This window comes from Prionailurus viverrinus, chromosome B1 (genome assembly GCF_022837055.1).
Source record: "Prionailurus viverrinus isolate Anna chromosome B1, UM_Priviv_1.0, whole genome shotgun sequence".
NCBI lineage: Eukaryota > Metazoa > Chordata > Mammalia > Carnivora > Felidae > Prionailurus > Prionailurus viverrinus.
In genome coordinates this window covers 65,219,511-65,243,652 of record NC_062564.1, presented here as the reverse complement: position 1 = coordinate 65,243,652, position 24,142 = coordinate 65,219,511, and the positions used below count along the sequence as shown (strand labels likewise).

The 24,142-nt window shown below is 35.4% G+C and overlaps 1 protein-coding gene across 2 annotated transcripts in view; it reads right to left on the bottom strand.

Moving 5' to 3' along the window:
* Window positions 1–335: 335 nt before the first annotated feature.
* NAF1 (nuclear assembly factor 1 ribonucleoprotein) overlaps window positions 336–24,142 on the bottom strand; it is a 52,937-nt gene continuing 29,130 nt past the window's right edge. The window contains exons 5-10 of one of the 2 annotated variants that reach the window (XR_007151712.1): window positions 21,963–22,123; window positions 18,527–18,578; window positions 14,894–14,996; window positions 10,647–11,438; window positions 2,988–2,999; window positions 336–346 (exon numbers count right to left, since the gene is read on the bottom strand). Coding sequence is in view for 1 of the 2 variants with exons in the window: in XM_047856900.1 (XP_047712856.1) it covers window positions 10,975–11,438; window positions 14,894–14,996; window positions 18,527–18,578; window positions 21,963–22,123 (780 nt within the window). In the remaining variant the exon portion in view is untranslated. Of the gene's footprint in view, window positions 347–2,987; window positions 3,000–10,270; window positions 11,439–14,893; window positions 14,997–18,526; window positions 18,579–21,962; window positions 22,124–24,142 lie in introns of those variants that run through there. The other variant, XM_047856900.1, reaches the window with a different exon arrangement.

Sequence of the window (24,142 nt, the reverse complement as noted above, 5' to 3'; positions counted from 1 at the left end):
TTCTGTAAGAATCTGAAAAGAGCTTTTCATAGAATGAAATTTAGTAACTCAGTTTCCAAAACTGTGATCCATGAATGTGTTCTCAGGGTACATAACACTTTTTTTTTTTTAATTTTTAAGTTTATTTCTTTATTTTGAGAGAGGGAGGGAGGGAGGGAGGGAGGGAGAGGGAGAGAGAGAGAGAGAGAGAGAGAGAATGAATGAATGAATGAATGAGTAGGGTAGGGGCAGAGAGGGAGAGAGAATTCCAAGCAGGCTCCATGTTGACATAGCACAGAGCCTGACATGGGGCTCGAACTCACAAACTGTTGAGATCATGACCTGAGCCAAAATCAAGAGTCAGATGCTTAACTGCTGAGTCATCTAGGCGCCCCCATATTTTTTTTTATTAAAGGATTTGTGCATTATCAAATGTGAGAAACACTTATTGTACCTGCTACAAAAGGAGAAAACCTTTGAAAGATTCTCTCCATCCCTTCTTTCTTCAGATATTACTTTAAAAAACAAGATGAAAGGCAAGGACTTTCTCTCCGAGAAAAATGTCCATCTCACAGGTTTTTAGTGGATCCTAGAACACTGGGGAACAAATCTCAAGTCAAGAACCACAAAGTCTACACTAAAGAACAGTTTTTTCCTAACCTAATATACAATATTTTAATAGTTCTTTTGTGCCCCATGATCTTCTGATAGATTGTCTTCTTAGCAAGACTAGAAATATCTCTGAGAAATGTGCACTACCATGAATTTCTGCCAGCTGTCATTTATGACAGTATTTCCAAAAATGTGTTCTGGAAAGTAATGGTACAGAGATATGTTCTATGAAGAAAAATAAATATGAGAAATAATACACCTTATAGTCCACATATTACATTGAACCATTTGAAATTTCTCTTGTGTAGGGAATTTCATATGGTTCTAACTAATGGTATTTGAATGTGTTAATAAAGTTAATGCCTAGTTACTCCCTTCTGTCCTTAAATATTTGTCTGTTCATAATCTTGCTAAACAGAATTCTTTCGAGGTCATGTTGTTGCCAATAAATATACTACCAATTACACTTGGTCAAAAACCAAACCGACACTAAAGAAAATTAATTACTTGCTTTCAATGAACCAGCTACTCCCACAGCTTGCATAACCCAGTTTGACAGTCCCAAATCCTATTTAAGATGAAACACCGCATGACGCCTAGTCAAACAGACATTTGCAACAGCAGTGAGATGCAGGAGAGCAAATGCTTTCCAGCACTCCTGTATGTCATGGAAGCACACGATCAACAGTGTAAAAAGCTGCAGTAACAGGTTCTGCAGTATAGTGACTATTGATACTGAGAACATTTGAGAAGTTAATCTCTATCATCTAAACATCACAGACCACCATCATCTGTTTATCACATTATAGTAGGGATTATATGCTAATAGATTCTATTCTTTTGTATTTGTTACATTTTGTTACTATTTGGGTCATATCTCTCATTAGAAACAATGTTTATAGACCATATATCCTCAATATACATAAAAAGCTTTTACCACATAAGGTCAGTTTCTTCTTCTTTTTTTAACGTTTATTTTTGAGAGAGAGAAAGAGACCATGTGCATGCACAAGCAGGGGAGGGCAAGAGAGTCGGGGACAGAGGATCTGAAGAAGGCTCTGTGCTGACAGCAGAGAGCCCAATGTGGGGCTCAAACTCATGAACTACAAGATCATGACCTGAGCCAAAGTTGGACTGAGCCACCAAAGCACCCCAAGGTCAGTTTGTTCTGTTTGAGGGATGGTGTAATGCAACTAACTATAAAATAAACTAATGGATTATTTATTCCCATTTTAGCGAACCTGTAAGTAGAAACAAAAGGAACTAAACTAAAATATGCCTAATAATCAGGCTTTTACGTACTAGCCTTCAAATATATGTATATATACACACATAAGTATATATTAAAAAGTGTATATATATGTATATATACATATATATAATGTGCATAAGAATTTTTTACATTTTTCTTCATTGGCTATTTTCATTATTTTACCATTTGATACATTAATTTGTCCCTTGTTTCCAGGACACTAAGTGACTGTACATGTCTAATCCATCAATGATAACAATTTAGGTAGAGAATGCACAAAGAGTCAAAAATGAGATGCAGTTTCATTGTTGCAAGTAGCTCAAAACAAGTACTTTTGTCTAATAGAAGATATGAAGAAGATATTTCTCAACTTTAATTTCAGGTACACTATAGTAATTGTTTCCTTGGTTTTCCAGAACATAATTGCTACATAAATTTAGGATCAGATGAAGCCTCAGAGTGAGAAGCAGAAAAAAGCTTTTGAAATTCTGGCAATTTATCTGCAGTAAGAGATACGTGTGTGTGTGTGTGTGTGTGTGTGTGTGTGTGTGTGTGTGTGTGTGTTAAACCTAAATGCGTTAAATCATAAATAGTGTAGAATGTATTAAATCATAAATAGTGTGGCTGCAACATTACCTGACAATGAGTTCTCATAAATAATTCTATTTTTATCTGGTTGCATTCTATTAAAAATATCTTCTTTTTATACTGATACCTGGGAGCTTATTGTCATTGGTATCAAATATGTAATGTCAAAACAAAGGTCTTGTGAATGTACTACAACGTGAACACACAAATTAATTGATTTTACAAAAATAATCTAGTTTAAATTTGTAAATTTTATTTTTTAAAAAGGAGCTAGCATTTAATAATATACTAATTTATTTTCCCTAGTACTTAATTGTAGGTACATGACTATTTGTTTTCAAAAATTCTAAATACCCTGAACATAGGAAGACAGTATCCTAAGTAAAAAATTTTCTCAAGCCTACCTCAAGTACCCTAGCCAAACAGACTGGGAATGGGTGAGTAGACACGTAAGTAATTATTGCTCTTCCCCTGACTGAATGTCCTGACTTGTGTCACGCAGAAGGGAGAGAGGATCATCTTTTTCTGCAACAAAAATATTTTAATGACAAGACACTGTATAAAAGAACTAGTAGAAAGCATTGAAAGCACTTATAATTTTTGATGTAATTTTTATAAAACTGAATGCAAACACTAACATTATTGTTCAAATAGAACATATAAAAATGATGTATTATGTGTGAGACGGTCTCTTCCCAAATTATGATTGTTATCTTAAGGAACATTGTCCTTAAAAAGGACACACTAAGATTTTTAGCACTTAAAATGCCACTTCTATTTATTAGTTTAAAATTACAGTAGACTAGAACTCAGATTCTACTCATTTCTTATTCATCAAATGTTCTAGATTTTTTAATGTACTTACTGTTTACCAACTCTAAGCAAGTGAAAGAAAATGTAGCACAAAAAGTAGTGGGGGTGGAAGGCAGGGAAGAATAAGAATGTGAGTGGGAAGAGGGAAAAAGAAGAGAAAGCCTTCTATATTCATTACCCCAAAACAAGGAGAGCTGGGCACACAGGCCCCCTGCCATTGCTTATTCCTTTCATCTCCCCTACAACCAACTGGTATTGATAATTAAATCTACTAATCATTTAGCTACACAAAAGAGATGGCTACATTTTGGTAATTAACATTACAACTTAACTACATGGCTTTTAAGAATGTTTGTTGGTAGGTCCTAAAACTACACATTTTATTCCAGGTCCTCATTAGACAGTCTCAACCTAGTTCTTTCAACACCTATTTCTATTACGTAGACAGGTCATCCAGTTACCACCGTGAACTTCACTATTTCTGTGACAAAAAAAAAAAAAAAAAAAAAAAGAGGAAGAGGAGAGACAGTTATTCATCTTAGTAAAACAAACAGATTAGCTTAGGCAATCATTTTAATTTTACTGTATTTATAACTGCAGACATGCAAAGGCATTATACACATTCAATCATGTGAATGCCCACCTCTTATAGGAAAAGGCTAATATAAAGAATTCTCTATTTGAGGTGAGAAACTGTGAGTATAGCTCTTTACGTATTCACCTTTATACCAGCTAGTAGTTTAAAGTGTGGACTACAGAATTTTAAAAGCACTGTTAAGATCAAGGTGGAGATGATGAAAATGCTAGTATTTTTCTTCTACATAAAAGACACGATGGGCGGGGGGTACCTGGGTGGTTCAGTCAGTTGGGCAACCAACTTCACTCCTCAGGTCATGATCTCGAAGATCGTGAGTTCGAGCCCCACATCAGGCTCTGTGCTGACAGCTCAGAGCCTGGAGCCTGCTTCAGCTTCTGTGTCTCCCTCTCTCTCTCTCTGCCCCTTCCCACTCACGTTCTGTCTCTCTCCTTCAAGAGTACATAAACATTAAAAAAGGAAAATTAAAAAAAAATAAAAAAAGACACGATGATGGGTTTCTGCTCTTAAATTCCAAAGACAGATGTAATTGGCAAAAATAACAGCTCTGAGGGGGCACCTGGGCGGCTTAGTTGGTTAAGTATCCAATTCTTGATTTCGGCTGAGGTCATGATCTCATGATCCATGAGTGTGAGCCTCATGTCTGGCTCTAAACTAACAGTGCTAATCCCTGCTTGGGATTCTCTCTCAAAATAAAATAAAAACTAAAACAAACAAAAACAACAACAAACAAAAACTCTGAGAACTGAGTGAAATGCTACAAATATAACTTGTTATATGATTTTATATAACTTAATTGACTTTATTTCTCTCTTCTTTCCTATCAACCCTCACATCTTCACCTCTCCTCCCAAAAGTGGTCCTTGAAGTTCCAAATGGTCAAGGAGTTGGGACTTTATATATTTACTCAGAAATCTATAAATACTAAGAATAAACTCTGAAATTAATCACCCAGTAGTAGCTGTTAAAATTAGTTTCCTGGGGGAATTCTGGGGAAGATGGCAGAGTCGAAGGACCCTGCTACTGCCTCAACCCACATATGCAACTAGATTAACACTCACATCGGCGTAAATAAACCAGAAAATGACCCAAAAACTGGCAGAACAAACTCCACAACTAAATGTGGAGGAGGGTAGGAAGGGTAGAGATGCTGTTGGGAGAACTAAATGGACTCACAGGACTGTCTGCAGGAATGAGGGATGCAGTGAGCATGGAGAGGGGACAGACTCCCACACAGGGGAGCCCCCTGTGAGAAGCCAAATTCCTGTAAAATTTGGTTTCCAAAACCAGAGGGGCTGAATTTCATGAGTGCTTACCACTAGTGGAACTTAAACTCGGAGTTTTTAAAAAATCAATGGGTTCAGCTGCAGAACTGGTGGATGAGAGGAAACTGAGTCCCCTGCCTTAAAGACACAGCACAGCAAGCAGCTCGTAGAGATACAGCACGGAAGCAGTTTCAAAGGCACCTGGGGTACAAGGGAAGGAAAGTTACTTACTAATCTCAGAACACGCCTCAGAGGGGCAGTAATTGCTGGGCAACTCTTCCAGGAACAAGGGAACTGGCAGGTGCCATTCCCTGCCCCTCCTTCCCTGTCCCAATCCCTACCCCAGCATGTCCTCTAGCATTAACATCCTGCCATCTAAGGGACTCGCTGCCTAAGTTTTCCAGCACGGCTGCCCTGCCCCCTTACACTGTGCTTCTGCCAATCCACCCCTCCAGACAGCCCACCTGAGTAAGGGTGCTGCAGGGCCCCTCCTGCAAAGGACTAGGGGTGGGCCAAGATTACTAAGACTACTGCCCTGCTGCCCTCACCCCACATGCTGTGCTTTGACGGAACTGCCACCTCCAATGCGCTCTTGGCCAGAGCCCATGGTGGTGCCACAGGCCTGATAGTATGCAAGCAGCCCCTACACTGGTCAGCACCACTTTGTGGGGGCGGGGGGGGGGGGGTCAGGAGCGGAACCCTGGAGGCAGAGGGGGAGATAACCACACATACCAGTCAGGAGGCCCCACAGAGGGCTGGAAGCAGACAACTCATCTGACTGCAGGCCCCACCCACCAGCAAAAGCTTCTCAAAGGAAAACAAAGGGAAAAGCCCCTTGTAATTTGGTGTTACTGCATTCTGGCAAACACCTGGTCTGACTCAATTCAAGCCAAGACAGCCCCAGACTGGCCCACTAACACCACAGGGACCTAACCCAACCCACAACAGCAAAGAAACCCATTTTAGACAATTGGACTGAAGGAAGGAGCAGCTCAGCCACAACAGCAAGGCACACACATCAGATATAGAAGACACCCTTTGAAGCACCAGGTTCTGGTGAACAAGAAACACTGTACAGCAGGGCACTGCAAGACCTCTTCTTCATAAGGCCATTACTTTTAAGTGCAGGAGATACAGCTGTCTTTCCTAACACACAGAAACAGACACAGAGAGTAGGATAAATAAGGAGACAGAAGAATATGCCCCAAATGAAAGAACAGGACAAAATCAGAGCAAGAGACCTAAGCAAAACAGAGGTATAGACAATTCAAAATGATGATCATAAAGATACTGACTGAATTTTGGAGGGTATCAGTGAGACCCTTAAAAATGAGACAAAAAAGAAACAGAGTGAACACAATAAATGAAATTAAAAACACACTAGAAATTAATATATGGTAGAGGAGATGAAGCAGAAGAACAAATTAGTGGCCTGAAGCACATGGTAATGTAAAGAAATCAAGTTGAGTAGATGAGAGAAAAAAAATATATTCAAAATGAGAACAGACTTAGGGAACTCAATGACACCATCAAATTTTAATAATATCCACATTATAGGAATTCCAAAAGAAGAGAAATTTGAAGACATAATAACTGAAAACTTCCCAAATCTGGGGATGGAAACAGAAATCCAGATCCAAGAGGGACAGAGGGCCCCCCCAAAATAAACAACCAAAGAGGTCTATTCCAAGACACATGGCAAAAGTAGAGACGGGGAATTTTAAAAGCAGCAATAGATGGGGCACCTAGGTGGCTCAGTCAGTTAAGTGTCCAACTGTTGATCTCAGCTCAGGTCTTGATCTCAAGGCTGTTGAGGAGTTCAAGCGCCGTGTTGGGTTCCACACTTGGCACAGAGCCTTTGTTTTTTTTATGAAGTTTATATTATTTTTGAGAGAGGCAGAGACAGTGTAATTGCAGGAGGGCCAGGGAGGGAGACAGTGGAGCTCAAACCCATGAAACCATGAGCTCATGACACAAGCTGAAACCAAGAGTCAGACTCATAACAGACTGAGCCACCCACGAACCCCTGGAGCCTATTTTTAAACAAACAAAGAAACAAACAAATATAGCAAAAAAAAAGAAAGCAGTTACATACAAGGGAAACCTGATAAGGCTTTAAGCTGATTTTCAGCAGAAACTTTGCAGGCAGCAAAGGAGTGGCATAATACATGCAAAGTGCTGAAAGGGAAAAATCTGCAGCTAAGAATATTCTACTCAGCAAGGCTATCAATCAGAATAGAAGGAAAGATAGAGGTGCACCGGGTGGCTCAGTCAGTTGAGCGTCTGTCCAACTTCGGCTCAAGTCACCATCTCCCAATTCACGAGTTACAGCCTCATGTCAGGCTCTTGTGCTGACAACTCAGAGCCCAGAGCCTGCTTCAGATTCTGTGTCTCCGCTCTCTCTCTCTGTGCCTGTCCTCTGTTCGAGCTCTCTCAAAAATAAATATTAAACTTTTTTTTTTTTTAAAAAAAAAAGGAAAGAGAGCTTCCCAAACAAAAGTTCAAGGAATTCATGACCAGTAAACCAGCCCTACAAGAAACGTTAAAGGGGACTCTCTGAGTGGAAACGAAAGACCATAAGCAAGAATAAGTAAAATAGGAAGCACAAAGGCAGTAAAAATAAGTAAATCTGTAAAAATCAGTCAAGGGACTCACAAATAAAAGGATGTACAGTCCATATACCTAAAATATGGGGAGAAGTAAAAAATGGGTTCAAACTTAAGTGATCATCAATTTAATATAGACTGCTATATACAGAAGATGTAATATACAAACCAAACGGTAACCAAAAATCAAAAAACAGGAAAATATACATAATATAAAGACAAAGGAATGCAAGTGTATCATTAAAGAAAGCCAACTAATCTTGAAAGAAGAGAGCAAGAACCGAAAAAAACTACAAAAATAACCATAAAACAAGTAACAAATGGCAATCAAAACATACCAATCAATAATTACTTTGATTGTAAATGGACTACACACACCAATCAAAAGACATAGGGTGATGGAATGGTTAAAAAAAACATGACCCATACATATGCTGCCTAAAAGAGCTGCATTTCACACGTAAAGACACACGTAAACTGAGAATGAAGGGATGGACTAGCATTAATCATGCAAATAGAAGTAAAAAAGCAAGCCAGGGTAACATCCAAAAGAGGTATCAATTGTAAATATTTATGCACCCAAATACTTAAGGCAATTAGTAATAAAGTAATTGGTAGTAATAAAATAATAGTAGGGGACTTTAACACCTCACTTACATCAATGGATAGAGCATCCAAACAGAAAATCAATAAATAGTGACTCTCAATGACACACTGGGCCAGATGGACTTAACAGATATATTCAGAACATTCCATCCTTAATACACATTCTTTTCAAATACACATGGAAAATTCTCCAGAACAGATCACACGAGGCAACAAAACAACTGCAGGTAGGAACGCAAACTGGTGCAGTCACTGTAGGAAGCAGTATGGAGGTTCCTCAAAAAATTCAAAATAGAACTACCCTATAATCCAGTAATTGCACTATTGGGTATTTGTTCAAAGAATACAAAAACATGAATTTGAAAGGACACCCGCACCTCCACATCTACAGCATTATTACTTACAATAGCCAAATTATGGAAGCAGCCTAAGTGTCCATCCATAGATGAATGGATAAAGATGTGATATACATATTTCATATATACACAATGGACTATTAATCAGCCACAAAAAAGAATGAAATCTTGTCATTTGCAAAAACGTGGAGTTATAGAGAGTATAATGCTAAGTGAAATAATTCAGATAAAGACAAATACCATATGATTCACTCATATGTGGAATTTAAGAAAACAAAGGGGGGGGGGGAGGAGAGAAAGACAAACCAAGAAACGGACTCAAATACAGAGAATAAACTGATGGGTTGCCAGAGGGAAGGCGGATGGGAGTATGGGGGAAATAGGGGATGGGGATTAAAGAGTACACTTAACTATGAGCACTGAGTAATGTACAGAATTGCTGAATCACTCTATTGCACACCTGAAACTAATCAAACACCGTACTGTTAACTATCTGGGAATTAAAATTAAAAACTTAATAAAATATTAAAGCAATAAATAGAACATTGGGAAAGCAGAAGACACACACACATACACGATTTCCTAGGTCTCATCTTAGATCTACTGAATTGGAATCTGGGGATAAAATCCAAGAATGTGCACTTTTAATAAGCTATCCCAACCTTAGGTGATTATTACATGTGATTTCTAGACACCCTGAAGTTTCAAAATCCCTCATGTATGAAGAAGCAAGTTGGATATTAAGTATTTCAGTTAGCAACTTAATCGAAGGCAGATACCAAATGGTATCATTCAGTTCTATGTTTCTTCAGAAAATAAATACCTAAAGTCAAATACTAGTACTTTAGGTACAGAGGTTCAAAGAATGCTTTTTATGCCTTGGTGATTCTAACGACTTGTTGATTTACTGTAACGAATGGTAACATCTTACTCTTTCCATTCTTAGAGAAAAATTTTTTTTCAGTGCTTCCAGATACAATCTCAATTAATTCTAACAATGTCCTATGAACTAATCCATGACAGTTAACTCCTAAAGAGAAGCTACAAACACATTTCAAGAAAGAAAAATGAAGTACAACACATGATAAAGTCAATGTACGCCAAAGCCAGGGCTTCTCAGTTGGGCCCCCGGAACCTGGCAAAGAGTCTCCTCAGCCTTCAGGGATGTGAAGAGGGGCCTGGGTGCAACCACAGTCCACGGAGTTGTGATGAATGGTCTCCAAATTACCCCAATGTGCATACAAATATTATTTTCTAAGAGTTTCAAGGAATAAAAGGTCGGGAAACAACAATTTAGTAGAAACTGATGTGAGAATCAGTAAAACTAGGCCCGCTGGGTAATCTTAATTAAAACTTGGAATCCTTAGGTTCCTCATTGTTTGTTAAATAAGGACTAGTTTAAAGTACTTCTAAGGCCTCTTCTATTTCTAAAATTCTGTAATTTTCCTTGCATTTACATTTCATCATGTAAAAGAATACTCAGGAGTAATTTAATTAAAAGCTCTAAATTCAGTCATTCCATAAATACTTATGAAGCACTAATCTGCAGCAGGCACGTGAGAATCTGAGAAACAGATACAGAAGACATAGTGTCCTAATATGGGGTTACATATATTTTATTGTGAATAAGTAACATACTTTATCATGAATAGTCCTTCTGTTCCTTTAATTAAATAGTAAAATCTACTGCATAATGCCTCAGTAATGGAAATCTGCATAGATAATGAAAAGTTTGCCTATGCATAATTAATGAATGTTAACTTTAATTATAGTCAGAACTTCTACCAATATTGAAGGCTTTATTTCTCTGTACCTTCACTTACTTGAAAAAAAAAATTAAAGAACATTAAAAATTACTGGTAAATTGCATTTACAATCAAAATCAATTTGCAAAGCATACATTTGTAAAAATAGTTTATTTTAAAGACTCTCAATAGGATTTCAGCATCTTATTTTCAGATATATCAAGAAGACAATGTGTTCAATATACTTTAACCCATGATGAAAGTTGCTCCAGATCTATTAGACCTATATACACTATTTAATTGAGCAGAAATAGGGAAAGCATGGATTCAAAGTTTTAATTAAATATTACATAATTGGATATCCCCCTCCACAAAAGTGAAATTTTCATAATGATACAATTTCACAAAGGTTACAAATATATATCAAGTCACGACTGAAGGAATCATTTAGTATTTTACAGTGTTAAAAATCTAGCTCCATAATTGCTTTCTTTTAAAAAAAAAAAAATCCTTCCCATATAAAAAGTCTACATTTCTCCAGAAATGTATACATTCCCCTAGTAGTAGGATCCAAAGTGAGAAGAATTACTATCTCCAGAAGAAGGAGGTGGAGGCAGCGGGGGAGGGGGTGGGGGGATGGAGTATGGTAAGGGAATTAATGGATGAGGTGCCATGTTTGGTGTAGCCCAACCCAGGTTTACAGATGTAGGCGGTGGAGGTGGTGGCAGTGGTGGCAGAGGAGGAGGGAGTGAAAAATTATGCATGTCAAACACCGGCGGAGGAAAAGGATACTGTGGCATGATAGTATTATCTGGTCTCTGAGGTGGAAATCCTGAAGTCTCCTGAAACACCATCTGTTCTGAGTTATAAAACTGTGGCGATGGAGGCCTGCCATGGCAAGGTCGAGGATATCTACCCCGGGAAAATCCTCGTGTGAATTCTCTGTTGCGATATCCTTTTGAGTGCTCTGAAGCAGAGCTATGAGCATTCCAATTCTGATGTACTTCTGAAAAGTTTTCACCTATGAGTGAGGAAGAACGCATTAAAAACAAAATTAAAATGAATTTTAATACATCAAAAAACACAGTATAAAATTTCAGTAATGCCTTTTCTTTAACTTCCAGGATATCTTATGGTAGCTAAAAAAGCCTAAGTCTTAAGGTTATAAACTTTAAATGAATCCACAAGGCCAGAGGATGAGGAAGGGCAATAGATGTTTCATAAGAAACCACAGAGGACACATGGAAGTGGCACAACATTTCCAAGGCTGAAAGAAAACTCAGTGTAGGATTCTATACTAAATGAAAATATCCTGAGGAAAACGGAAACCAAAGACATTCTACAATAAAGAAAAACTAATTTATCTCCAGCAGACCTACCCTGCCTGACAGAATGACTAAAGCAAGTTTTGTAAACAGAAACAATAAGAAACTTGAAACATGAGAAAGGAGGAAAGAACACAACAAAAATGAGTAAATACAATAAAGTGTCCTTCTCTGAGTTTTCTAAATTATGTTTGAGGTTGAAGCAAATATTATAAGAGTTTTTGTGATTCTAATTATATATATATGAAGTATTTAATGCAAATTATATTATAAACTAGAGAATAATAAAGGGACATAAAGAGGTAGGGTTTCTAAACTGCACACAAACTGGTAAAACAATGACATCAGTAGGTTGTGATAAGTAATGTATGTACAATTTAATACCTACAGCAACCACTGAAAAAGTTATACAAAGAGACACATTCAAAAACACTACAGACAAATCAAAATGGAATTTAAAAAAAAGTTACAGTACCCACGGGCAGGCAGAAAAAATAAAACAGAGAAATGAAATCCAGAGAGAATAAACAGGAAAGGGCAGACTTGAGCCCCAACATATCAAAAATTACATTAAACACGAATGGACTACATACATCAATTAAAACAGATGGAAATGCTTGGCAGAGTGGATTAAAGAACATGAACACAAGTCTACAAGAAACTCACTTCAAAGGATATAGTTAGGTTGAAAGTAAAAGGATAAAGATACATCGAAAGAAAGAAGTAACTACATTAATATCAGAAAAAGTAGGTTTCAGAATAAAGAAAATCACCAGAGAAAGAGGGAGACAAGTGAATTCAACAACATATGTAAAGAATTATACACCATGACCACGTCTGGTTTACTCCAGGGATGCAAAGGCTGGTTCAATATTCTAAAACCAGTGTAATCTACCTCATTAACAGACTAATGACAAAAAATTGTATCATGTTATCAATGCAGAAAAAGTACTGTCAAAATTTAATACTCTTCAGTCATAATTTTTTTAAAGCTACAAAAAACAGGAACAAATGGAAACTTCTCCTTAACTTGACAAAAACAGATGCTGTTCTTGAAAACCCTATACCTAACATTATACTTAATGATGAAAGACAGTGTTTTCTCTTATGATCAAGAACAAGCCACATGTATTCAACAGTGCCAGAGAGCTACTAAGGGAGACCAAAAAACAAAAACAAAAACAAATACAGTCTGAAAAACAAAAAAGGAATACTGTCCCTATTTGCAACTGATGTAATTGGCTAAGTAGAAAATCTCAAACAAAAAACTCCTAGAACTACTGAGTTCTGCAAGGTCACAAGACAGAAGCTAAACATACATATGTTAATTTTATTTCTACATTCTAGCAACAAACACATAGACACTGGCATTAGCGATGCAAAACCATTTACAATGAATTGAAAATGAAATACTTAAGTGTATACTAACAAAAAAAGGTACAGGATTTATATTCTAAACACCACAAAATTCTGCTAGAAAAAAACAAAGAAGATCTAAATTAATAGAGATATATACATGTTTGTGCAATGGACGACTCAATACATACAGTTAACATATTAATTATCTCCAAACCAATAAACAGGTTTAAAACAATTCCCATCAAAATCCCAGCAAGACTTTTTGTCAATATAGAGATTATTAAAAATGCACATGGAAAAGCAAAGCAACTAGAATAGCTAAAATAACTTGGAAAACTGTTAGAAGAAAAAATAAGAGAAAAATCTTTTGGAATATATGTCTGGACAAGAAATCCTCAGACTCCACAAAAGAAAATCAATTATATATTAGGGATTCATCGAAATTAAAAATTTTTGTTCTGCAAATGGCTCTCTTGAGAGGATAAAAATACAAGCTACAGGCTGGAACAAATTATGTACAAGCTCCCATAACTCAAGAGTAAAAAAAGCAGAAATACAGTTACAAAATGGGCAAAAGACATGAACAAATACATCACCGAAGAAGATTTACAGATAGCAAATAAGGACATGGAAAGATGTTCAAAATACTTAGCCATTAGGAAAATGCAAGTTAAAAACACAATTAGATTATCACTACACACTTATGAGAATGGCTAAAATAAAAAATGGTGGCAAAACTAAATGCTGGTGAGAATGCAGATAAACTGAGTCACTCATACACTGGTGATGGGAATCCAACTATCATATAATCCAGCAATTGTACTCCTAGACATTTATCCCAGAGAAATGAAAACTTGTGTTCACACAAATACCTGTACACAAATATATAAAACAACTTTATTCCTATAACCCAAAATTATTAACAACCCAGATGCCTTGCATCACTGTTAAACAACCTATAGTATATTCATACCATGGAATACTACTTTGAAATGAAAAGAAACAAATTTGACAAATAAAACAATCTGGATGAATCTCTGGGAAATTATGCTAAGTGACAAAAACCAATCCCTAAAGGTAACATATTGTATGGCTCCGTTTATATAACCATTCTTGACATGACAAAATATATTACAGAAATGCAGAAAAGATAAGTGATTGCCAAGAGTTAAGAAGGTGGGAGGGAGGGAAGTGGGAGTGACTATAAAAAAGGCAACATGAGGGGTGGTGGAAATATTCTGAATCTTGATTGTACCAATGTCAATATCCTGGAGGTTGTGATATTGTACTGTATAGTTTTACAAGATGTTACCATGTCAGGAAACTGGGTAACAGGCATGCCAGAAATCTCTATTATTTCTTCCCACTGCATGTAAACCTATAAAAAGTTTAGTTTTAAAAAAGGGAAAAGGAAACAGGAAAGGTATAATGAAAGAAAATGCATGTTAAAAAATAAAATACCTTGATTTAGATATTAAGTACTATATATCATTTAATTCTAAACATGAAAGCAGAGGTTACTTAAGAAAAAAAATGCCTATATGCACAACTGACTCACAAGCTTTTATCTATCCCTAGAAGCCATTTTTACGTCCTTACGCTTAAAAAACTAAGGTTGAATACTCCTCATGGCTCTCTTCCATCACATTTCACGCCATGTAATGCCTCCAATGTTAGATGGATACCAGGAGGTAAAAAGAGAATTCAGAGGTTTCTTTCAGTTTTATTAGTAATGAACTTAACATAAACGTAAATGAAGATTAAAAAATCACTGTATATTGCATTTACTCACTTGATTCATTAGACTCAGACTTGAATTTTTTCCGGCCTTGAATCTGAGATTTTTTCCTCTGTTTGGCTTCTTTTTCCTTTTCATCATCACTGAAATCTAAGGCCTTGCAGAGGAAAATATATAGATTATGTCACATGGAATTACCAATTCATTGGTACATACTTGGAAGTGAGAAAAAGCCTATTATTTAACACTGATCCCAAATAATAAAAGAATGTTACTCTTTTTGATAATATTTTCTAGCAATATCTGAATTAACTCTTAATTAACACAGGCCAGAGTACTCAAGCCTTTTTATCTTTTAATTTCTAGAAAGTTTCAGATAGGTAACTTCTTTTCTCCCAGATTGGTAACTTTAAAATGCCAAACTTTAACAACCTTCAGATACAGATATTCCTTAGCTAGAAGACTGACCTCAAGTTTAAGAGTCAATATTCATCATAATGCCAGCTACCAAACAATGCTAAAGGGAAGGAATAGTTAGGAATAAGCAAATTACATAAATTATCAGATCTAATATAAAAAATATTCAAAAATTTATATATACCCATTATATGCCAGGTACTGTTCTAAACACTTTATAGGTATTAATAATCTTAGTTAATAATTATATTTTAATAATATAATATCAGGTATATTAAGGGTTATAAATAAATAATAAGGCACAATATGGGCAAAAAATCACTGCGGATGCTATTTAGATTGGACTGCAGGGAAAGGCTTATTAGATAAGCAGATACATGATGATCCGACTTCCAAGAGGAAATCATTTTAAATTACAAATGGGAAGAGTCAGTCTTACTTACAAGAGTAAGAATTGAGATTCACTGTTCTAGCCCAAATACCAAAGCTTAAAAGCTATATATATTATGACTTCTTAGAATAATTTTATTATTCTATTAATATCAAAAAACAGATATGTTTTACTTACACAGGTTCACTGTGTATGCATGTATATACATTAAGAGAAATAAAATGTATATGAAAGTTTTTTTATGAGACTTTCAGTATAGCCTTGCTGAAATATATTCTAGGTCAAATTTTCCAAGAACCAAGAGTCCATATACCTCAGAATCTATAATCAAATTCGAAAATATCAACGTTAGTACCTTCAAATACATGACATTTTATTGTTGATCTCAAAGTGCTAAGATTTTTAAGCTCATGTTAAATCTAATATCTGCCAAACGCTAGGAAAGTATTGAGATCAGATGGAAAACACTGTTTTCCCTGAAGCTGTTCAAATGAGATTAAAAAGCCAATGAACAAGTACTATGACTCAGTGCTATGTGAGTATAGGACTGAAGAAAGGAAAAAAAAAAAGGGCAAGGGAGATGTTTGTTATGAAACTCAAGATAAATCTCTAATGAATTAGCAGTGAAAATAAAGGAAAGAGAAATTTCAAGGAGAATATGTGAGAATATGTGCAAAGGCATGGTATATTTGAGACATGAAATTGGTTCTGTAAGGCAAAGTGAAAGCTGCTTATACAGAGAAATCAGATGATGAAACTGGAGAATAAAGAACCTTATGAGCCAGTCATTGGGCGTGTCCTAAGAGCAAGAGGCCGGTATTAAAGGATTTTAATTGGCATTGGATTATTTTAGAGAGTGCTTTAGGTAATAATTTTGCTATCATCTCCTAAGGTCAGAAAAAAATTCACTGTTTCTTGTATACACATTAATTGAAATTTATACTCAAATACCTTACTTCAACTACAAACTACATATTCACGTATCAGAAATGAATATGGAAATGAAGTACATTCCTTATACATAATCTATGATTAATGTCAGGCAATAATTCTATACTACAAAATTTCATCATAATAAACTTTAAATCTCAAGAAGTTTTCTCTTATTACAGAAATAAGGGACAATCAACTACTTCAAACAACAACAACACAAAAAAACCCCAAAAAACCCCATGAAGTATGCTGGGTTTTCATTTTAAAATTAACCTAATCATGCCAATTTTATAAACAGTTAACATTACCATAATTAGCAAGTTCAAAGCTTAGGTCTAAAACAACAGGGATGTATTAGAATATTTGCATTTCACAAGAAATGTTAAGACCTTTGTGAATTTTCTCAAATACTTTTTTTTTTTTTAACGTTTATTTTTGAGAGAGAGAGAGACAGAGCATGAACAGGGGAGGGGCAGAGAGAGAGGGAGACCCAGAATCTGAAGCAGGCTCCAGGCTCTGAGCTATCAGCCCAGAGCCTGACACGGGGCTCAAACTCACGGACCACGAGATCGTGACCTGAGTTGAAGTCGGACGCTTAACCAACTGAGCCACCCAGGCACCCCTTAAATACTTTAAAAACATACAATTTCAGTATGAAGATACCCTAAAAATAACTAAGAACACTAAGTAAACCTCAGAGCCTTAACAGAAATCACATGTATACCTAACATAAATTAGAAAACATAATCCCATGGTAATGTGGAATTAAACTAGGATCACTCACTGGTTAAATGACTCTCTAAGGGAGTATTACCTGATTCATGCCTCAGCAAACTTAGAAACTAGCATGATTCTTCACCACTGCTTAAAAACATCTAAAATGAACAAAGTTAAATCTACAAATACCAAGAATTTATAATACTGAGAAACTTCATCAGAATTAGTACATTTAAAAATTCTCATTTATAATATTCTTTCTTTACATTGTATAAATTCATGCTATTTTCAAGAAGACATATACTCATTGCTGCAATTTTTGTATTTTAATAACTTAAAAAAAAGAAAATTTGCCTAACGATCTCCATGGAAAGTTAAATAATCATTACTCCCGACTATTCCACATCTCTAGAAAAACTGTCAAGCTACTTTGAGACATAAAACTAATTTGGCTGACATGAATTCAAGAAAGAAAATCAAGAGTTCTCTTTTTAGGGAGGTAATTCTAAAAAAATGAAGAGGTAGGTAGATTCTAAGCAATTTTTTTTTAAGTTTATTTATTTTGAGAGAGAGACGGAGAGAGAGAGACTGACCATGAGTAGGGGAGGGACAGAGAGGGGGAAAGAATCCCAAGCAGGCTCCTCACTGGACAGGGTTCAAACCCATGAACCGTGAGATCATGACCTGACCCAAAACCAAGAGTCGGATGCTTAACCGACTGAGCCATCCAGGTGCCCTGATTCTAATGATTTTGTACCTCCAAAAGTAAGGCAGCTTATTAAAATGCACCATTAATAAATGTCTTCATGCCCCCATGGTTAATTTACTAAATTAAAGAATAAAATTGTTTTCAATGATGACAATTCTTCCTTTACCAGCTGTCCACAAAACTGATTAAAAACATAGTAAATTAGGAGGAAACTGATAAACTGATAAATATTAAAATATGGCTGAAAATATTTTTTTCCCAAAAATTTTTTAAAAAATATTTTTCCCAATTGTTTTTTAATATTTTTTTTCCTAAAATGATCAATCAAAAACTCTCATTGAGGGGTATAAAACAGTCACCTGGGAGATGGAAACATTACATAGGTAGGCCCAAGGACGGCAGTATGACTGCCAAGCAGCATTAAGGACCTCGTTAAGGTCAGGTCAGGTCAGGTATTACACTTTATAAAATCAAGTCCTGTATAATCCCTAAAATATTGTGTAAAGAGACTTATAGTTACTTCTGGTGGTGGTTCCTGATCATTCTTCCATGACGCATCTGATCCCCTATCCCTAGAAAGAGAAAATAAAAAGTCAAAAGAAAACAAGAAGTACTTAAGATTCTGCTAAGTGTTTATTAGTTAATAGTATAGAAAATAATGAAGTAGAAGACATGAACTCAAATCTTAATTTTGTAATATATGTGAAAATAAGAGCAAAAAATAAAAGGACCAAGTGTATATTCTTCCCTTGTTTCAGAAGATGCGGAAAGCTAATAAGGAAAACACAAGAACTGGACACACATAAATATTAGAACCAGGGAACCAGAATAAGAAGCCAAGGCTGTGTGTGGTGTGCAGAGGAAAGTGGTTTTGCAGTTCATAAGCATCTCCAGAGGCAATGACTTTGATGATACCTGAGCTCAGTTCATAAAGTTCACTTCAACAAATGCTTATTCTACACCAACTATAGGTCAGACACAGTTCCAGTGTCAAGGATACAAAAATGACCAGGAGGCATTCCCTTATTTAAGATTTTACAGGTATAATGGTAGAGATAACAACATGATATCTTCCTGTATTTACCTGAGGGCTATCAATAATACTTCATGAGTAACCAAACCTTACTCCAACAGTGTTTCTCAAAAGAGAAGGCAGAAACAAGCTCTCGTTTGGTAAGGAATATTTTGAAGAGTCTGAAGGACAGTATAATCACAGGCATGAACTATTTTTAGTGGACAGTTTTATACTCTACAACCAACAGAAGTACATATATTATTAAGTAGGACTAGGATTTCTGAAAGCTCATCTTTATCTTTTTAATCTTTTTGATTTCTTAAGTTTGACAATATCTTGTTACTCAATTACATTAAAGTGTTACAGAACTTTAGGAGATGTCCTCACTGCTTTAAATTAAATCTCAAAAATAAATGAGGTTCTCAGTTATTAATTCATTAAAATCATTATTAATCTACAATCCATAAAAATAAATATACAGATGTCAACGGGCTAGCAGAATATGAAAATCATGAAGTCTGCTCTTTTGGTTCAAAACTTTGACCCTGTCTATGAGGGCACTATCAATGATTTTTCTATTTACAAAAAAGCTATTACTCAATAATTATTAGCTTACACCTATGCAGTTAACACAGTTCCAGTCCCCTTGTAACATATATGCCATCTCATGGCCTGGGGTGCCCTTAGCAAGAAGCTTAAAGACATAAATGGAGAAAGTTCCCCATTAGTATATTTACCACAGAAAATCAAAATCTACTGAAGAAGAGATCAAGCAACATTTCAAAAAGCACTTTTAACAAGAAAGTAAGCTCATGGGAAGCCAAAATTAAAATAGCCTTACTAGAGGTGGATAAACTAGAGAGGAACTGAACTTCTCTACCTCAAAGGCAAGTACTCAACAGAGTTCCCATGCAGACATCAAAATACAGTCTAAAACAGAATAATCTTTGTCAGGTGGGGCTTCTGCAGGGTGGGCCTAATTTCCCAATTCTTTCTTTCCAGGACAAAATTCTTATTCTTGCAAATCAAGAACAAAAACTTCTTCTACTATTTAAAATCTACTCAGTAAATGTCTTCAGGAAATCTTTTTAAGTGTATCTGTTTTAAGCTAAAATATTTTATTTGTTAAAAGTTAAAATTATGGCTGAAGCACCTGGGTGGCTCAGTCGGTCAAGCGTCCGACTTCGGCTCAGGTCCTGATCTCACAGCTCACAGGTTGGAGCCCTGTGTCAGGTTCTGTGCTGACAGTCTGAAGCCTAGAGCCTGCTTCGGATTCTGTGTGTGTGTCTCTTTCTCTGCTCCTCCCACCGCTCATGCTGTCTTTCTCTCAAAAATAAATTAAAAAGAAAAGCATTAAAAGAAATTTTTTTAAGTTAAAATAATGCCATAACTACAGCAACATCCTAATATTTAAAGCAGAATGAAATACTATTTTAAGACATGATTTTATTTTTAACGTTTTAATTTTTTATTTTACTTTAGAGAGAGAGCATGAGTGGGGGAGACAGAGGAAGTGAGGGAGACAGAATCTCAAGCAGGCTCCACACTCAGCTCGCAAAGTGACACAAGAGGCTGGATCACACCACTTTGGGATCACAACCCAAGATCCCAAAATGCAAGAGTCAGAATGCTCAAACTATTGAGCCACCCAAGCGCCCCTTAAGGAATGATTTTAAAACATGACTTTACTGTCTATTTAATTCACCTTTCTTTTTAGCAGTTATTTAGAAAAATCAACCTCACCAACTCAGGCAAAATGTTTCCCTCAGATAATTGTGTAGATTCCTAAACACGAGCTTAATGAATTATCAGGAACAAAATTTTCATCTCTAAAATGATAAATGAATTCAGAGACTTCATTTACTATGTAAATACTTAAGAGATTTTTTGCCATGCCATCAGGACTAGCTAGTACTTTTGATGTAGCTCCAAGGCTACTCACTGACTAAAGTTCCTGTATGTTCTGCAAAAACCACACTCCTAATGCTTCAACTATACTTCAAGTTTCCCATCAAAAGAGAGCTAGACCTAAAAGGGACTTGTGTGTCAAACTGAATGCAAAGTATTTTTGGATTTAGGATCCCCTCTCCTCCCCCAATCTTTTGAAGTGTTTCTTCCACTCCTAATTTTATAATATTTTTAAATGGTTTATATTCATTTCATCATTCCAAAGCATTCAACTTTTTTTTCCCCAAAAAAGCTATTCTACTTGAACTATATGCCACTGATTTAATATAAAAATTAAATTATATAATTATAATAACAAGGTCAACTAATAAAAACAGCTCTACAGCTAACATCTGGCAACACAATTAACACATGGAAATGCAAAATTAATGAGTACCATAAACATGCAGAAATATTACTTCCATATGCCATAGGCATCATTTAGCATCTTATAAAAGGGAGAGCAGTAGTTTGTTGGTTAAATCAACTGTTTATCAACTTGATACATAACTTTTCAGGGACATATTTTAGTTGTCTCTTCTAGACACTTACAATTTATAAGCAACTTGAAATGTACTCATTTTGGTTTTTTTCTTGAGAATTACAAAGTTTTATTAGTTAAGCCTATAATGTAATCCAAACTAAATAATTTTATTTAAAATGGAAAAGAATTCTTTTTGGGTGGTAATACTAATACTGAAATAGCATGTATGTTAGAAAAGTATATAATGGAAAAAATATGATTTAGAATTCAGAAACTTTATATGGTCCAAATGTATTCCTACTAGCTATGTCTTTTTCGGTTAAAGATATAAATCATCTCTACCTGTAAAGTCTGATAACAAATTGTACCTTTCAAAGATTTTATTAGGAAAATAAATGAACTGTTTCGAAGACAGATTATTTAACAATAATGAATGAACTTCACTGAAAATTATTCCTAAAATATAAACACCACATAGGCAGACAACTAACATGTCAATAACATACTTACTGTTTAAGTTTTTCTGTGAATATGTATTGGGTGAAGTCTTTCATTGATGGAGCAAAATACATAGTATCCTTTATTTTAATACCTTTACTCTCAATGTGCTCTGAAGAATTAAAACGTAACACATAAAATGGATGTGCAACAGGTCCAAATATCTCAAATATCTATAAAATAGAAAAAACATAAAGACCTCCTTTAATATGTAAAAAAGTAATTCAAACAGTAATATTTTTTAAAAACTGGTAATTGTTATAATAAGGTAATTCTCTCATGTCAGAACAATAAAACTGTATTTCTATTTAAGTCATTTTTGCATAATCAGTCTTCATATTTTGATTATAAATGCATCAACTCAATCCAGATTTCCTTTTTATGAATTTAAAACAATTATAACAAGTTTGTACCTTATTAAATTCAAATCATTTTGGTGGTATACCAATTAGATATAAATTATCATTTTTTTTATTATTCCTCATTTAAGTTGTAAAGTATGAAGAAAAGAATTACAATGGATAACTTTTGAGAAATAAAATGCTGTGTCACTTGGACTCTTATGACACAAAACTTAAAAGCTAGCTTCTGCTTTAATGGGTATTCAATCATTTCTGCTGTTCCCATATGGTAGTTAACATTTTCATAAAATTAAACCACAACTGTTTCTAATTTAAAACTTAGAAAAGTAGATTTGAACTTGAAGTTGCTTATTTTTCAAAAACCAAAGAAGCTACACAGCCTTTAACTTTTATGTAAAGCAAGTACTTTCAGTACAGACATATTTTATTTCCGAAAATGTTTTAAGAATGATAAAACAGGGGCGCCTGGGTGGCGCAGTCGGTTAAGCGTCCGACTGTAGCCAGGTCACGATCTCGCAGTCCGTGAGTTCGAGCCCCGCGTCAGGCTCTGGGCTGATGGCTCAGAGCTTGGAGCCTGTTTCCGATTCTGTGTCTCCCTCTCTCTCTGCCCCTCCCCCGTTCATCCTCTCTCTCTCTCTGTCCCAAAAATAAATAAAAACGTTGAAAAAAAAATTAAAAAAAAAAAAAAAAAGAATGATAAAACAAAGCCTCTTGTTTTCAAGCTCTTCTCAAAAGAAATACCTAAATTTTTAAAAATAATGTTTCTGGTAATAAATGTATGTATGTTATAGAAACTGGACATGACCAATATTAGTGTAGACTTCTATAGTCTTTTTTTCTATTAATAAATTTTTCCTTTTGAGACCACACTGTAGTTTTGTATACTACTCCCTTTTAAAACCAAAGGTTGCATTAAGTTTTTCCATGTTCTTCGTAAGTATATCTTGGTAGCTATAGCACACTCCTTTATAGATCTGGCACAATATATTTAACTTGTCTCCCAGGACATTTAGGAAGCTTTCAATTTGCTCAATATGATGAATGATGCCATGATGAGTATATTTTTATGTAAATTTACATAGTTCAGGTTTCCTGAAAATTCATTGGTAAGTGGCAGAATTATTGGAGCCAAGAGTATGATTACTATTAAAACTCTGGATGTAAATTACAACTTTTGGGGCACCCCTGGGTGGCTGAGTCAGTTAAGCGTCTGACTCTAGATTTTGAGTCATGATCTCAGGAACCTTGGGATCAAGCTCCGAATCAGCGCTAACTGTGCAGAGACTGCGTGGGATTCTCCTTCTCCTCTCTCTCTCTCTCTCTCTCTCTCTCTCTCTACCCCTTCCCCACTGTGCTCTTGTACTCTCTCAAAATAAATAAATAAACTTAAAAAAAATTACCAAATAACTTTCCAAATAGCTTTGGTCATTTTAAACCAACTGCACTGAAAGTATGTTTTAGTACCTTCTCAGTTCTTGATTTTTAATAGTAAATATTCTCATTTTATTCTCTTCAGTATACCATTCAAGGTTTTATTAAATTTTCAGTTAGGCATAAAACAGGCAGGGTACCAATATTCTGAAGACATGAGTACCCTAAAAACAACTAGTAGTATTCAATACAAGTGGCAACATATTCTGAAATAACACTAATAGCATAAAAAATTTATCTTTTTTTATTTTTAAAAGAAAATAGCAAATTTGCTTTGAAAGGATCTAGATACAAAGAGCAGACCTCTTCCAACTAGAACTGCAAAGGACCGAAGGGATATCCTGGAGCATGACTCTTACTGGTTTACATTACATAAAGTAACAGATTGTCTTGTCACTT